This window comes from Agelaius phoeniceus, chromosome 6 (assembly GCF_051311805.1).
Source record: "Agelaius phoeniceus isolate bAgePho1 chromosome 6, bAgePho1.hap1, whole genome shotgun sequence".
NCBI lineage: Eukaryota > Metazoa > Chordata > Aves > Passeriformes > Icteridae > Agelaius > Agelaius phoeniceus.
Window position 1 is genome coordinate 15,511,135 of NC_135270.1, and position 16,004 is coordinate 15,527,138.

Genomic DNA, 16,004 nt, shown 5'->3' on the forward strand with positions numbered 1-16,004 from the left:
AATAACTTTGCAGCAGTAACATTCTTCTTTAGGAGACAGAAAAACAATGAACAGCTTACAAAGTCACTTCCACTAGTACAAAAAAGTAAACCATTAAAAAGAATGATCAAATTCCTGTGAGGGTAACTTTAATTATGTATTTCTCCTTGACAATTTTTCTATAAGATTCCAGTCTTACAGAACCTGCCAATAAAATTCATCAACACAATTGAAATAGGAAAGATAAGCAGCATTTACACCAGAAGTTTCTTGACCTAAAGTTCTGGGGTCAGCCAGGTAAAAAACAATTACTCTAACCTCAAATCATCATCATTTTGGCATTATTTTCCCATCCATAAAAGGAGCTATGGATGAGATTTCTTTGCAGAGAACACTGCAAATTGATAGCTTTGTTCCAGTTCACTACAGTTTCTTATTGATTTTCTCTCGTTTTAGCCTGCATTGATTTGTTAATCCCTTCTCTGTAACAGTCCTAATGACAAATTGAGAATGAAAAACTGCATGCTTTAGGGCCTTTTCCACCAGCCTCTAACTTCAAACCCTATTTTCACTTGAACTTGGAACACGTCCATGCACTTACCCTAGGTTAGATCTGATTCACCTCAAACTAGGTTGGGTGCATTTTACACTGAAACCTTTCTGTTCAGGCTTCTCATGGATGAACAAGGCAGCCAAAACCACACCAGTGAGGCAGAACTGGAGTTCTGTCACTTCCAAGGTTGCTGCTCACAGAGACTGTCTCAAAACCAAGTACCTTCTTAGGTAATGTTGCAGCACTGCCCATGGTTGATTAGCACTAACTGCAGCATGCATCTGAAGGGCATTACTGAGCATTTATGGCACTGGCTGGTGCAAAGAAATCCTTCCAAGGAGCAGGATCACAAGCTGTCTCTATGCTCAGAGCTGCAGTCTAGAACAGTTACTAGAACAATCCATGCAGGAGGATAGGACTCAGACAGTATTTTTAATTTAAGGAATACAGTAGGAGCATGAAGAGACCAGAGAGTTACAAGGCAACTTAGATTAGCAATTCTACTACCAATAAACTCATTAAATAGAGCTGCCAATTTCGTGTCATTGTTGGGGCTCACTACCCACAGGTGATGCCTGTCTGCACAAGCCATGGCCACTGCTGCAAGTACTTTTAGTCTCTTTTCTTTTCCTGATACTTTCAGAGATCTCCAAGTGAAATACTCATTTGGAATTCTAACTGCAACACACCACCAGATTGAAAATTAATTTATGACTTATGAAGACTAAGGCTTGCCCAGAGTCACATTTGTAACACCTCAGTCATCACATGCTGGGTGGGTCTCCACCTCCTGACTTTATCCCATGTCATTCCCCTCCTACACCACCCCATCTGTCAGGAAATTGACCTTTTCTGGTCTCCCATACAGATTGCAGAGCAGCCTGGCCCTGGCTCACTGCTGCAGTACAGCCCCAGCAGAGCAATTTTGGTCATTTTAAACCAATCCTTATGTGCAGAAGTGCTACTTGGAAAGCCTCTAGTGTGTACCCACACAGCATGTGCTCCCTGGCACGCAGAGGCAACGCGGGAGTTCTCCTTTGCCATTCCCTGGGTGTGACTGCTTTCCCAGCTCCCTCCATGCTATGCCAGCTGCAGGGAAATTGGTAGGGGTGGCAGGAAGGACAGTGCTGGGAACCAGTATCACCTCCTCTTTGCTTTCCAGAAATTACGGACCCAGAGCTGGTGAGCCAGGCTCTGCTCCTAACACACTGCTATTCTTAACTTGCAGAAATGACTCTGCTGTGCATGTTAAATGTCTCCCTACCCAGGCCATGAGATACTCTTCACAAACCATGGTCATGTCTTAATGGGATAAGAAAAGCACAGAGTAAGTGGGATGGCTACCTAGGCAAAAAGTGGCATTTGGGTTGCAGCAGTTTGGTACTGCTCTCAATTTTCTGCTTAGGAGAGCAGCAGAGAGAACTGACTAAGCTAAGAAATAAATCCTGTTCCCTCATTGCCTGTGACATGACTGTGAACTCCCAATGTTCTTGCAGTGCTGCCAAGATTAGTGTTACTCTCCTACACAGGGCATGCAGAGCACACAAACACACCTAATCAAACACAGACTTGCTGCATTTTGTATGCAGACTGTAGTTTCCATCTTCTGTTACATCCTGTTTGGGTTTTTCCCCCTTAATAATAATTTCAACCATTTGGTCTCTTAGTTTCATCCTTAATTGCAATTTGTCACTCACACAGTGAGCTGTACTCGGAACCCACTTCTCTGTGGCCTTTATTATCCTTTATTGTCTCTTAAAATTAATTGATAAGCCAAGAACTTGATGCAAGAATATTAAAGGGACCATCTCTATATTAAAATTTTCATCATTGCATCTCTAAAAGAGAATAACAGAATCAATCAAGGAAAATTCAACAACGCCATTTCTCAAAAGACATGGATCAAGACCAACTCATAAAAGACACCAGATCATAACTGGAAAAAAACCACCAAATCAAAAACCTCACAACACACACCAAAGTATTACTTGCTTAGCAAGTGAGAAACTAGATATCGCTTCAACTTTTTTTTTTTTGCATTTACCTCCTTCCCTAACACCCAAAGTGGGTTTTTTTAAGCAGCTTATTGGATCAGTTACTTCACACATATTCTCAAACTTTGAGCAGTAAAATCTGGTTTAGGAAAGTTCAACTTGTTTCTCTCCCACAAAAACACAAACTTCACATTCTGAACATTCAAAATAAAAGCACTTACAGTAGCCAGGCAAACAAATAAGTATTTAAAGCCACACACAGAGCATAGAGATGACATATAATAATATGAGGTTATTTCTTTTGATACCCCTTAAAGCCTCAACTATAGGTTTATTTACAAAGAGGTCTTTAAATTCCCCTGATGAGTCACAAACAGTTGTCATTTTTTTAAAAATCAAAAGGCTCCGTTTTCAATATTATTGTGACTATGTGTTATGGTAATAATGTGTATACATTAATCTACCAGTTATATAAGCAATTAATTGTCATCATACAGATACCCTAGATTTGTTTTGTAGGCAGTTGCTAAATAGTTTGCAACATGAATGGGGAAAAGGAAGGAAAACAAGAATATGCTAATACCAAAGCTATCTTTCAAACACTTAAACAAAAATGACATCTTACTGCAACTGCACTGAAAAGAATAGCAATAAACTTGGACTGCAAAGCACTATGAGAACGTGGGTATTTATGGTGTCATTCCCTGAAAGAAAGGAACCTACAGAGGATCCAAAGCAAACCAAATTGCACAGGATGAACATGCACATTGGAACCATGGACCACAGCAGGATCAGGATAAACACAGTAGGCACATGTTGTCACCAGTCTATCAGTTATGTTCATTCCCTGACAAAACTGGTCCCTACATCCATCATCAAGATTCAAGTTGAGCGATGATTATTTTTTAATTTCCCCACTGAAATTTCAGAGATCCCTCCCCAGAAAACTGTGATCTAGCACAGTTTGCTTTGAGTAGAAAAGGACATGATGAAAACATGGCTCCATGGGAAGCCATGCATATCCAAAATCCTTCCATCCAGCTCAGCAAGAAGCATTCAGCACTGCAGACACTTCTCACTTGTCTATTGCTGCAGCAAATGTTTGCTGCAATGTGAATGACATGCTGTACATACCATAAACAGTGGAATGATAGCTATTAAAGCCAAAAATATCAAACAGACTGGAAAAGCATTTTGACAAGGAGGAAACATTAAACCAGATCTTTGTAGCATTTGCTAAATAGAGAGACTCATCATATTTCGGGCCATTTGTATTTAATTGTCCTTTCATCTGAAGAGCGGTGGATGAATGCACATCAGATGAGTCAGATGTTCTGAAGAGGTCCCATCAAGGACGCCCCACAACACAAGAGCACTGCCTGAAAAATGCCTCACACAACAACTTCTCAGTGCCTTGGCCTATTCCATGTTGGTTAGGCACTGAAGCACTGAGAAGGAAACAGCAAACAGACCTGCAGTGGCAAAATGCAAGAACTTTGAACACATTCAACAGCTGGAACTATTGATGCAGGGTGACCCCAACATAGGGAAAAATGAGCTCTGACTCCATGATTTCAGAAGGCTGAACAATTGCTTTATTAAGCTATGTTATATTATACTAGTACTATACTAAAACTATACTAAAGAGATACTGTATATACTAAAAGGATACTAAAGAAAAACCCGTGACAGTCACCACACAGCTTTGACCCAATTGGCCGATCAATCCAGCAGAGTCCAATTAACAAATCTCTCTAGCTAAACTATCTCCATAACTCATTTCACATGTGCCAAACAGCAGGAGCAGCGAGTGAAAATAAGAATTGTTTTCTCTTCTCTAAGCCTCTCACTGCCTTCCCCAGGAAAAATCCTAGGAGAGAGAATTATGTCTCTCTGTAGAGAGAATGTGAATACCACAAGAAACCTCCATGCCTTTCAACCTCCCAGGAAGACACACTCAGATTAGTGGATAATTATCTAAAACTCAGGCTTTTGTTCCTCCTTTGCTTCAGTTTAAAGGAAAAAAGTACTCATATTTCTCAAGGTCAATGTTTTCAGTTGAAGTCAAACTCACAATGGAAGAGGTCACTCACAACACTTCAAAAATCAGGTTTTGAAGTGGCAGACACAGACATTATAACAGTGTCAGTTCAAAGAAATGAGAATCCCTGGTCTTTGGTGGAGAAAGTAGGCAAGCCATGGGCATGGAGACACAGAGCAACACAGGAGGTTAAATCTACTCCTCTGTCCTTGAGCTAAACCCGTGTGTCTTTTATACTGTCCTCTAATCCTTAGATTCGTTTCTCCACTTTGACTTTAACAATATTAACTGAAGTGCAGAGGCAATCAGCAGACCACAGCTTTGCCAAAAATTCAGTTGAATCATTAAAAGTGATTTATAAAAATAGACCATGAATAAAAATCATCAGTCATAATCCTCAACTGTTAAACTGTCTCTCTGCATTAAACACAAAAATTGGAATTGTTAATTCAAGGTAAACATGGAAAAGAACTCATCTCTATATTCCCTTCAATTCAGCTCTCAAATCAAATCCTATCTCCACATGACAACAAATGGAAAAAGGAGTAGCTTGTGTCTTAACAAAGAACAGCTCACTCTACATAGCCTACATACTGCAATTTAATGCATTTTCAAGTATAAATTCTAGCTTTAGCATTATTTTGTAATCTTGAAGTGAAACAATTTAGGTCCTTATTATCTGTTTTTCCTTTTTTCGTCAACACAGTTCCTCCTAGGATGCAGATGATCCTCTTAAGTCATCTTTGTGCTGTTATCTCTGCAAAGAATGATGTCTGCTCCAGAACACTGCCATTGCTAATCACTCAAATCAGGTCTCTCACAGGTCTATAAGGAGGAACAGCGCTGAGGGCAGCAGAATAAAGATGAGATTGTTGTTTTTCTTTCTTTTCAAGGAATCTATCTGAATACATCCCTTCACTTTCATGGATCACTTGTCCTGCCAAGGGTAAGTTCCAGTGTGCAAAAGCTGCAGCTGCCTTGGCTTTGTCTTGTCTGAGAAACAACAGAACAATGTACTTGAGACACTGCACACAGCACACATGAAAATTTTTTCACAACATTTGTGAAGCAGCTTCACAAATACAGCTGTCTATGCATAACTAATGACAAAAAGTAGGGACACCTGTATCAAAATAGGTAAGAAAGCTGTCTTGGAAGCTCAGTCTCAGAGGAGTTAAAAGTGACTAAACATTAGTGCAGCATCATGGGCTCTGGGGCCCCACACAGGGTCCCTCAGGACAGCACCCCTTCCCTCCAGCATGTCATCCGCACAAACAGCTTGTGTGTGTCACAAACTTGCCAAGGGTGCCCTCAATCCCACTGTCCTTGTCACTGACAAACAGCACTGGTCCCAGTACCAGTGCCTCAGGAACACCACTCCCCACTGACCTCAAGCCCATGACTGCAGAGATGGAGCCAGTATTTATCCTGAGTCAGCCATACATGAAACCCTTGTCTCTCCATTTAAAGACAGGATGTCATGTGGGAAAGTGTCAAATGCTTTGCACAGGTCCAGGTAGATTATGTCAATTGCTCGTCCCTCATCCACAATTCGTATAACCCCATCATAGAAGGCCACCAGATTTGCAGGCTGGTGGCCAGATTTGCTGTGGTGAAGCATGTTGGCAGTCCTTATTTTCCACATACCTTAGCATCGTTTCCAGGAGGATCTGTTCCATGATCTTGCCAGGCACACAGGTGAGACTGACCAATCTGTAGTGCCCCAGGTCTTCCTATTTCCCTTTTTTAACATTGGGGTAATGTTTTCCTTTTTCCAGTGGGAACTTCACTAAACTACCACAGCTTCTCAAGTATGATGGATGGTGGCCTAGCCAGTTGCTCTGTCAGTTCCCTCAGGACCCATGGATTTATCACATCAGGTCCCACGGACTTGTGCACCTTCAGGTTTCTTAAATGGTCTCAAACCTGGTCTTCTCCAGAAGTAAGCAGTGCTTCCTTCTCCTTGTCCCTGCCTTTGCCCTCTGCAACTTGGGCCGTGAGGCTGGAGAAGTTTTGGGTTGGTTGATTGAAACTCTTCAGCCTTTTTTAGAACAAGGCAACTCTTCAGAAGTTTCACAGGTTCTCTTTAATATCTCACTAAAGTTTAATGCCCTGGATGACTACATTCTGAGTGGCACCTGGACAGATCATTAATCTGATTTTAAGCCAACAAAGCTGCACCTCAAACAAAGCCCACCTTCTGCCTGTTCCCCCATCTCTGCTTTCCCGAACACGTCCCCTCCTTCACTCACCCTACAACTCAAACTGGAGACTTCTCAAGGAGCACAAGAAATCAAGAGTAAGCTTAGCAGCAGAAGTTCTGGATCAGCCATCAACCACATGTCTCAAACACATCACAAGTTTTTGTTCCTGCCCCCACAGTACTGGGAATTTCCACTCTTCTCAGCTGCAGTACAAGCCAGGAGAACTGTATGGCTGTGCAAGCCTTCCCCATGGATCAGAGAGACCACCAGTTGTGATTTGTGGGGTGCTGGCCTGGAGTTTCAGACAAAAGTAGTGCTACACCTGGGCAAAGTCCCACCTCCTCTGCTCAGCTGCACTGCAGGCACAGCTTAAACCTGCACACATTGATACCTGAGAGAACTTGGAATCTTTTACTAAGGCTGATTCCACCAAGGAAAAAAAATCAGTTCCTGAATGCAAAAGCCTTTTGAAAGAAAAAAATTGAATCTTACTAATTTCTAAATTTACAGGACGAGAAAGCAAAGGCTTGTGCTGCAGCATTTGGAAGGGCTCTATTAGGAAACTGTTCTGATTATTTTAATGCACAAAAAAAAAAAAAAAAAGAGAGGGGGTAGAAATGATAATTTTCTTCTTTACCTGAGATGCTCCATTTAGGCAAGGAACTGAAACTGGGGTGTTCCACAGCTCCGAGCACTGTTCAGATGCTGTGCTCTGCTGCCCACCAGGAACGTGCCTTCCAAGCTGCCCGTAGTCCACTCTGCCCCAGGTGAACACCTTGCCAGCTTCTAAGCACAAAACACATTTCAAGATTACTTATTCACCAAGTTCCTGAAACTTGTGGATGCCAATTCAAAACCAGAACTTGTAAATGCATCTTATCTACAGCTTCAAAAGCCTGGTGAAAACTTATTTCTTGGAACAGAACAAAAGAAAAACATTAAAAACTAGCTCAAGATATTATGTTATACTTCTATGAAGTGTACTTCTATGAACTCATTCTTCATTTACTTGTTTTCTAGCAGAATAACATCTGAATGGTGGCCTGGGCTGTAAATAAACCCTGTCAGTACAGCTGCATAACCTGGATATTCTGCATACAATAAATACACTTTGGTTAAACAAAGAACATATTTTAGGTTAATGGAAGCACAAACAAAACAGCTTATTCTTGTACACAAAAGATTACAGAAAAGAGAATTATCTTCTATTTCCATTCTTTGCCATAGACAATTCATTGCATGACCTTCATTTAACAGAGTTCTATGTTTTCCTGATAGAAGTTACATTCAGTCACTACTGTTAGCAGAGCTATAGTCCTCAGGAGACAGCTGGTTAGTCAGGAGCACCAGCACAACTGCTAATAAGCATTGGAAATGCATTGGAAATTGTTTGTTTTCATAGGAATCACACACTGGCCAAGGAAAGGTAACTTTAAATGAAATCAGCACTATATGGCTCATCCTTCTCTCCAAGGGTTATTATTCCAAGTGCACTGCTGCAGGACTGACATCCAAAACACCATTCTCCTGTATGGATAGCATCCATAAATATCCTTCTTACCTTTGCTTTCCTTGAATAAAAAAAAAAAAAAAAATCATACAAAGTGACAGCTTTATTGTCTTAATGAAGTGTCTAGGTCCCTGCAGATAAGCCTGTCCCTTCTGGGCTTCCAACTTAACAAGTTATATACACACAGCAGAAGGTAAAGTCCTCAACTTGGTTTTAACTGGAAGCATCAGCCCACATTCCAGCCCAGAAAGAAACCTGCAATGACCTTGAGTTATGTACACACTTCAGCCAAGTCTCAAACTGCTCTCCAGAGCTGAACTCAAGTCATTACATTTATAGGCCAAAAGATGTGGATTTGGGGAAAATATCATCCAGTCCAGCAGGTCAGCTGCACACACACACACACACCCCCCCACATACACCTCTCCCTGCCCCACAGAGGGGTCAGGTGCAGGGGGTATGGTCACACCACCCAAAGGTGACAACTGAGAGGTTTCTAAACAGATGCCAAAACACAAACCCTTGGAAATCTGAACACCTCCCTTTTCCTTAGGGTGCTGTTAAACTGTCTTGATAGGGAAACAGGTGGGCACTGCTGGTTTGTGCAGTTTAAGGTGATAATGCATTTTGTAAATGAACTGGAAACCTCAGTTCATATACAGAAGTAAAGGCATTTTCCTTGGAAATCTGCTGGCAGTGGTATCTTTCACTCCAATCACTGCAAGTTTTTCAGATGCATTCCCTCAGTTCACTGATAATGCTTCCCCTAAAATAATTAAGTGATAAAATTAGTTGTCCTTCTCTCTCAAGGGCACAAAGCTTTTTTTCCTTTGCAGCTTCCTCTCAGTGCAGGGAAAAGCTGAAAACAGTCACATACTACATTTAATACAAGTGAGGCCTTTTAACATAGTAGCTACATTTTGTTAGGTTAAAGGATAAAAAAAAAATTCATTAAGAGAACTACCAGTGTATCTTAGATTAGGAAGACAGTTTGAGGTTTAAAAAACATGCTTGTTCTGAAGTTAGTATATTTACTTTGTAATTTATATAGATCTCTGCTAAAAAAATCTGCAGCTGCAAAAATGTCCATAACAAATTTGAATATACACTAAGCTTCATGCTTTTACATCAGACCAGGTCACTTTGTACAGAACCCTATTAGTGGACTGAGAAAGGATAAGCAGGCTGCTCTATTTTATATTAACTACAGGAACTGAAACTGTGTTTTATGAAATCTAAAGCCAGAAAGAATTTTTGTAACATGTAGTTAGATCATTAATTTACCACAGGCTCTCAAGCCCTACCCAGACATTGCTGTATTGATCCCAAGAACTGTAGTTGAATTAAATCATTTCAGCTCTCAGAAGCCAAAAGTATCAAGTGCCACAGGCAAAAACATCAGCAAGCTGCAAGGCCTCTGAAAAGGCAAGCTTTGAATTGGTAATGCAGACCCAGATCCTCACAGAGTCTGCAGCACTAAACATACACAGGGGCAACAAAGGTTTCTCTCAACTCAACCTTTTGGGGAAAAAACTCCTTCCTCAAATGAATCTGGTGTTCTGGCTGGACCCAGATATGAACAAAAAACACCAGCCACACACAAAACAAAAATGAACCTTTGCACCACCCCACCAGGGTACTGCTCCAGTGCAACTCAAGGCTGCAAGCATATATGAAGGATTAAAACAGCAACAATGCTTAGCTGCAACAAAACACCTGCCACCCACAGATTCTATTTTCTTTCACTGAACAAGCTAGCTAAGAATCACTTACATATGCAAAACCAAACAGAAGCCTTAGCAGAATGTAAACTATTTCTGTAAAACATAAATGTAAAATGTTTCAGATTACAAACACAGGCCACTGCAATTAACTTTTTCTTTTCTGCCACAATAAGGGAAACAGGTTTCAGGTGGTTATTAGTACTCAAGCATGGAGAACATTAATTTATAAATATTAAAGCCAGATACATTAATTTTTGCTTTTAGGACAAATTTCTTGAATGCCCAAAGATAAGTTAAGCAACCAGTTCCTTCTCACTGCTCATCAATGCAGTTCTCAGTTCTTTTGAGACATACTCCTTCCCCACACTTGTTCCTGTTTGCTGAATATTCCCTATCCCATACTCAGATTCCTGCTAGTAGTCAATAATTTCTATTTTTCAGCCAAAAAACAATTGCCCAGGGATCCTTTAAAAAAAAAAAAAACCTCAAAGTACATAAATCTGTCTTTTCTGTGAGAGAAACTAACAGAAGCTGATTTAGATGTGCCTTTTTCTATGAAATCCTGATTATACTTTCAGCAAACAAACAAAAAAAAAAACCCAGTCTCAAGTGGAAATTTCAGGCTGAGGCAAACACCAATGCATGGAAAATTCCGCCAAAGGTTAAAGTCTCGTCAAAATCCTAAGGAAAGGAAAGCACTGAGCTATGACAGAAAGCATTGAGCAATTGTAATGGGAGGTATTGCTACTGTGCTGCTTATAAAATAGATGGTATTTTAAAATGTTCTAAGAATATTTGAGAAAAAGACATTAGTCATACAGAGTAAGGAGGTTGCAGGATGAATTACTTAAGAATGAAGGGTGATATAATGAGGAGGGTTGGTCTAATATTAGACTAGGACAGATTTTAATTAGAAGTCAGGAAAATATACACAGTGATGAGTCAACTGGACAGAGTACATCAGCCATGGAAGTGGCTGAGGCATCAGAAAATGTGGTATTTCATACCAGACTCAGTGCAGGAAGAGGGCACACAAAAGGCATGAGTTATTTCTACAGCTTTTGTAGAAAGAAGGGTACAATATTGGAAAGCCTTTCCAGCTCTTCTAAGATACTAACAACGCTTCCGAAGACCTGGATCTTGCCATGCTCTGAGCATGGTGCCTCCAAAAGGCATTTCAATTCCTCTACTGTGAACATCCACATTGTCCCAGATGACTTTATAGCAACTGTTCATTTTTTCACCAGGCAAATGCTACATCAAATAAAGTCCAGAGGGTTCAATACCATTTGGAATTAAGGAGTAAGAGATATAAAATCATGAATCCTGTGTTATTCCAGGTTACAACCTGAATGAACTGCACAGAGCAGGAGCTCAGAAAGCTGGAAAAAAAGACAGAGGAGAGAAGATCTTTAAGAAAAAAAACTTTCTGACAGCTCCTTAAGTAAACAAGACAAACAACAGTACACTACATTGTTTGGGATTCTACACGATGATGCAGATCTGGTTTGCTCGTGCTCTTTGAACTGTAGACACAGCAGTCTGCATCAGTGTACACACAGCAGCAAATCACCCAAAACACATGCTCAGGTCCCTCACAGAATACAGATGAAGGTACATACATATTCAAGGGCTTGAATACAAACCACTCTCTGAAAGGTTCCTCTGCATTTTCCTCACATCATCCTTCTGTCCTCATGTATTACAAAGCACAGACAGTTGAGAATGTCCTCAAAATTACAAGTTCATAGCCTTCAGAGTACTGCAAATCCAGCATCATTGCATAAAGCACTTCTAGTTGCTTCCTGCCTGACAGTGTAGCTTTTCCTGTGCTGTTTTTCTACTGCCACTGAGACTGCAGAGCATGTCATTTTTCCCTTTTAGCACTTTTTAATCAATCTGCTCAGCCACATAAGTGGAAAGAATTAGCAATTAAAAAAATAAGTATATTAGTTCTAAAAACAGGTTGGCTGTTTCTCAGTAAAACGCAACAGACAAATAGGTACATTAAAATTTACTTATTTTCACTAGACTCAGATTTATCTTTATATCAATTTTCCTGTTTTAACATAGTAACATGCACTAGTGTTATCTCCTTGAAGTCTCTATTTGGTACCAAGGCAAGCTTTGAACTCTCCTTCATAAATACTAGATGAAAGAGTTCATCTAGGCTATCTCAGTTCATGGCTGCATTAATGATTACTTTTCAAATGAACTCTGGATATTCACACTGAATGCTTAATCTCAGGCCTGAAATATGAAGTTCTATATAAAAAATTCTTAATGCTTCCTTTCACATGAAAATTCACAGGAGCAGGCATTAAAAATTGACATTTAGAGGCTGCCTCTTGCCTCCTCTCTGCCCTACACAGTGTAACACTTCTCCCAAATCTACAGATCTCTGCAGTCCTTCAGAAAACCTCTGATGTCCTTGACCCATTCTGAGAAACTTCCTCATCTGCCTAGAAATAGCACTTGTGCAGGGCAACCTAACAGAAAAACATCCATCCATACACCCTAAATTCCTTCTTGGCTGAAGACAGCTTTGATTCAGCAGCTGGAAACCAGGCATCCCCACACCTGCAGCCTAGCACCTGCACCAGTGCATGGTTTCAGTACAACACAGGATAATCTGCCCTGACAAAGGTTTAAATGGCCCCCTGATCCTTTTAACACAGGAGCTCAGCATACCAGAGCTGTCTACATCTCTTCACACATCTTCTTCCCATTACAGACCTCCTTACAAACTGCTGCAGCTTCATATAACAGGGCACTCCTGAATTTTTTTCCATATTCATTCATAGCAGCTATTAAGAATGTATCAGTAAAACACAAATCTATGCATAGTATTGAGGTCATGCCTCATCAGGGAAGTTCAAACAAAGCAGCAAAAGCATTTCAGGGCTGACAGCAATAGAAAACTAGAGATATTTCTACAGCCTTCTGCAGTCACAGGCTTCAATACACAGCAGGTTCAGAATAGTCTACAAGGGTTTCCAAGCACTCTGTGAAGAGATTTAAACCTGCAACAAAAGGCCACAAGTGCCACAGGAAGAGAACCATAAGGGCATCACCAGTCCTCCTGTAACAGCTATGGATTTGCCAGTTAGAACTCCTACACTCATCAAGTGGGCCAAAGATTCCTGCCAGCCCAAGCTACATCTGATGTCTCTAAACCTGGTGATCAAATTTAACCACAGGCATGTGGGCAAGACAAACTGACAAGATTTCACATCACTACAATCAGATTCACATCATCTGTGATCCAGCAAACAAATGGCTTCTCACTGTGACCCATTCCCATTGCTGTGAAAATTAAAAAATAAAAAAATCATCCTGTCTCCTTTCAGAACCTCCTGGTGATATCAAAATATTGAACACCCAAGGACCTGTATGAACACAGGATATAATGGAAAATACTCAGTTAAGCAGGTGAAGCTTTGAGGATGTGTGAGACTCACCAAGAGAAGACACCAGGACTGTAACAGCCTAACACAGACTGAAATCCTCAAAGTGCAGAATGGGAGCTGCCTTTGGCAACAGTTTACACCAAGAAACACTGCTGAAGGCAGTGCTGTGTTAAGTCAGTTTAATACCCCATATGATAGGCTAGGCATAACTTGCCATTTCCATGACATGCTAAATTTGTCATGCACGTTTCCAACAGATCCATCTTTACCAGCACTCTGGACATCTTTAAACATCTAAACAGCTTTGACTTTCATTCACTAAAAACCAGGCATACTCCTCCTTTTTTGCTTCCATAGTTACAACAACTTATGTCTCGAGATGGGCAACGCTCTGTTAATGGGATTATTCACACACTTAACAGCATGCTCCACTGCTTTGAAAGATTGAATAATAACTTTCAATGTGGCAAATTCCAGGACTTTCCAGATGCCTTGGAAGTCTTGTCTCTGGTTCAGGTTTTCCATGGGACACTAGCCATTTTCCTTTTAGAGGAGAGACTGGAAATATAAAGTACCACACAAAGCTCTGAATAAAGCAGAGGAAAAACTTAAATGCATGTGCAGTTGTGTTCATACTTCTGATATCATACAGATATATCATCCTGGATGAAAAAAGAAAGTGGAGGAATGTCATGAAATCCATGCAATCATTAAACCAAGCTGGAGAAGGGGGCTGGGGGCAAAGCTGGGATTTTACAGCACCTATCAGACTTTGCATTCATCCTGCAAGGTGAGAAAATTCCCTCCTTATTTCCCTCCACTCATGATTAGAGAGTCATGACTGCTTCACCAGCTGTGCCTCTGGCTTATTTTAAATTCAAACTATGATACATATCTCACTTTTAGACTTTTAATAGCAATGCCTTAAAATGCAGATTGCTGGCTAAATTTAGTTACATGATTAAAAACAAATCTAACTCATCTCTACCCAGCAAACAGAACTGCTGCATTCAAGGTTCAATAGAGGACTTAACTCTTCAACTAACAAAAGTCCTAACAAAAAGCAGGAAAAAAAGGAACTTGAAGCACAGTTTGGTGATGTCTCCAAAAAAGCTGGATGCATAAAACAGTAAGCAGCTATGGAAAACTATCTGCAAAAGCAGCATAGTATACCATAGGGTTTTTGTTCAGTACTTCTGCAAATAAATTCTGCACTATGCTACTACAGCAGTATGAGTCATACACTTTTACTGACATTCTATATTTATATCTCCATGTCCTTCTGCACTGTTATATGCTTTCTTCCATACAGGCCTCTCTAACCTGGAATTTCCTTCCTTCTGCAGCTGAGCATCTCTTCCTCTAACATTCCCCAGAAAACTGAAAAGACATCCAGATCTTTCTGGACACCATTTTGGGAAGACAACACCCTTGAACTATCATAATATGCTGCATGTGCTTTTATTTGTTTCCAATTATTTTCTTGTGTCCAATTTCCTAATTTTTTGTCTGTAAAAGGACTGCTTAGATGTTTATCCCCTTTGAGGCAAGGCCCAGGTCCTGTTTATTAGACTTAACAAAGTACAGTGCTACAGAAAATTATATTCAGAGATTACAAATTACAGCATAGGCATGTTTTCTAGACCATTTTATGAAAAGCATTCCCTCTAGCTGCAATATTGCAAACATTTGTGAATCTGCCTAATTTGGAGAACTCAAGATCCTGCTACTCTCAATATCCCATCACCATCTGAGCCTCAGAAGGAACAGCCATGTGCATACAAGAGATAAACAAAGGGAAGGTAATTAGGTTCCCAGTGCTAATATTTACCTTGTCAAAAGGCTCAAGGGCATGCTGTGGAAAGGCAGACACAGAAAAAGCAAAAGAAATGCTCTGGAATGGCAGCCTGAAGGAGAGCTGGGCTTTTTCACTGTTGGCCACAAGATGCACTCCCAATAATCAGAGACCAGTTGCACAAGAGATTTCACTAGATAACAAGCCTCAGACAAAAATACAGAAATAAAGTGTTAGAACAGCAGTCCTTGGATTTGCTAAGTGGCTTGAACTTCCTCAGTCACTCCAGAAGCAGCCGAGTTCTACATCCCATGGAGTTCAACCCTAACTATGTGCTGTTCTTAAGAAATAAAGTACAAAGAAGAGAACAGTACCACAAACCCAACAATGGCACCTCCAGAGCCTCCCAGGAGATCACCCGCCTTGTTCAGAGTCAGAATCTTTACAAGAGCAGCTACAATTGACTAAGACAGAGTGGGCTGTGCACCTCAAATAATGAGCAGCGCTCCCGCTGACAGCAGGAACAAAACAGTCTAAAAGGGGATGGGAAGGAAAATTCAAACCCTTTGAAGTCAAGAGATGAATAATGAGCAATAAGGTGATGTATTCTCTCTGGAATATCATCCCAATTTCTCCCTCCACCCACAAGAAAATTTAAGAGTTGGGTAAGGGGGTGGAGGAAGAAATAAAAGCACAACACGAGATTCCACCTGGGTATAGCAAGATCCTTAATATCAAGGAGATTGCAGGGAGAGAGTGGACAAAGGTGTAAATGGTTGCATAATGGTCAAAGC

At 40.6% G+C, this 16,004-nt stretch overlaps 1 protein-coding gene across 2 annotated transcripts in view; it reads right to left on the reverse strand.

Annotated features, from left to right (window-relative positions):
- Positions 1 to 16,004, reverse strand: part of SERGEF (secretion regulating guanine nucleotide exchange factor) — a 141,937-nt gene that overhangs the window by 104,891 nt on the left and 21,042 nt on the right. For both annotated transcript variants that reach the window (XM_054634198.2, XM_077179876.1), the window contains exon 9: positions 7,409 to 7,557. In XM_054634198.2, the coding sequence (XP_054490173.2) occupies positions 7,409 to 7,557 (149 nt within the window). The remainder of the gene's footprint in view (positions 1 to 7,408; positions 7,558 to 16,004) is intronic.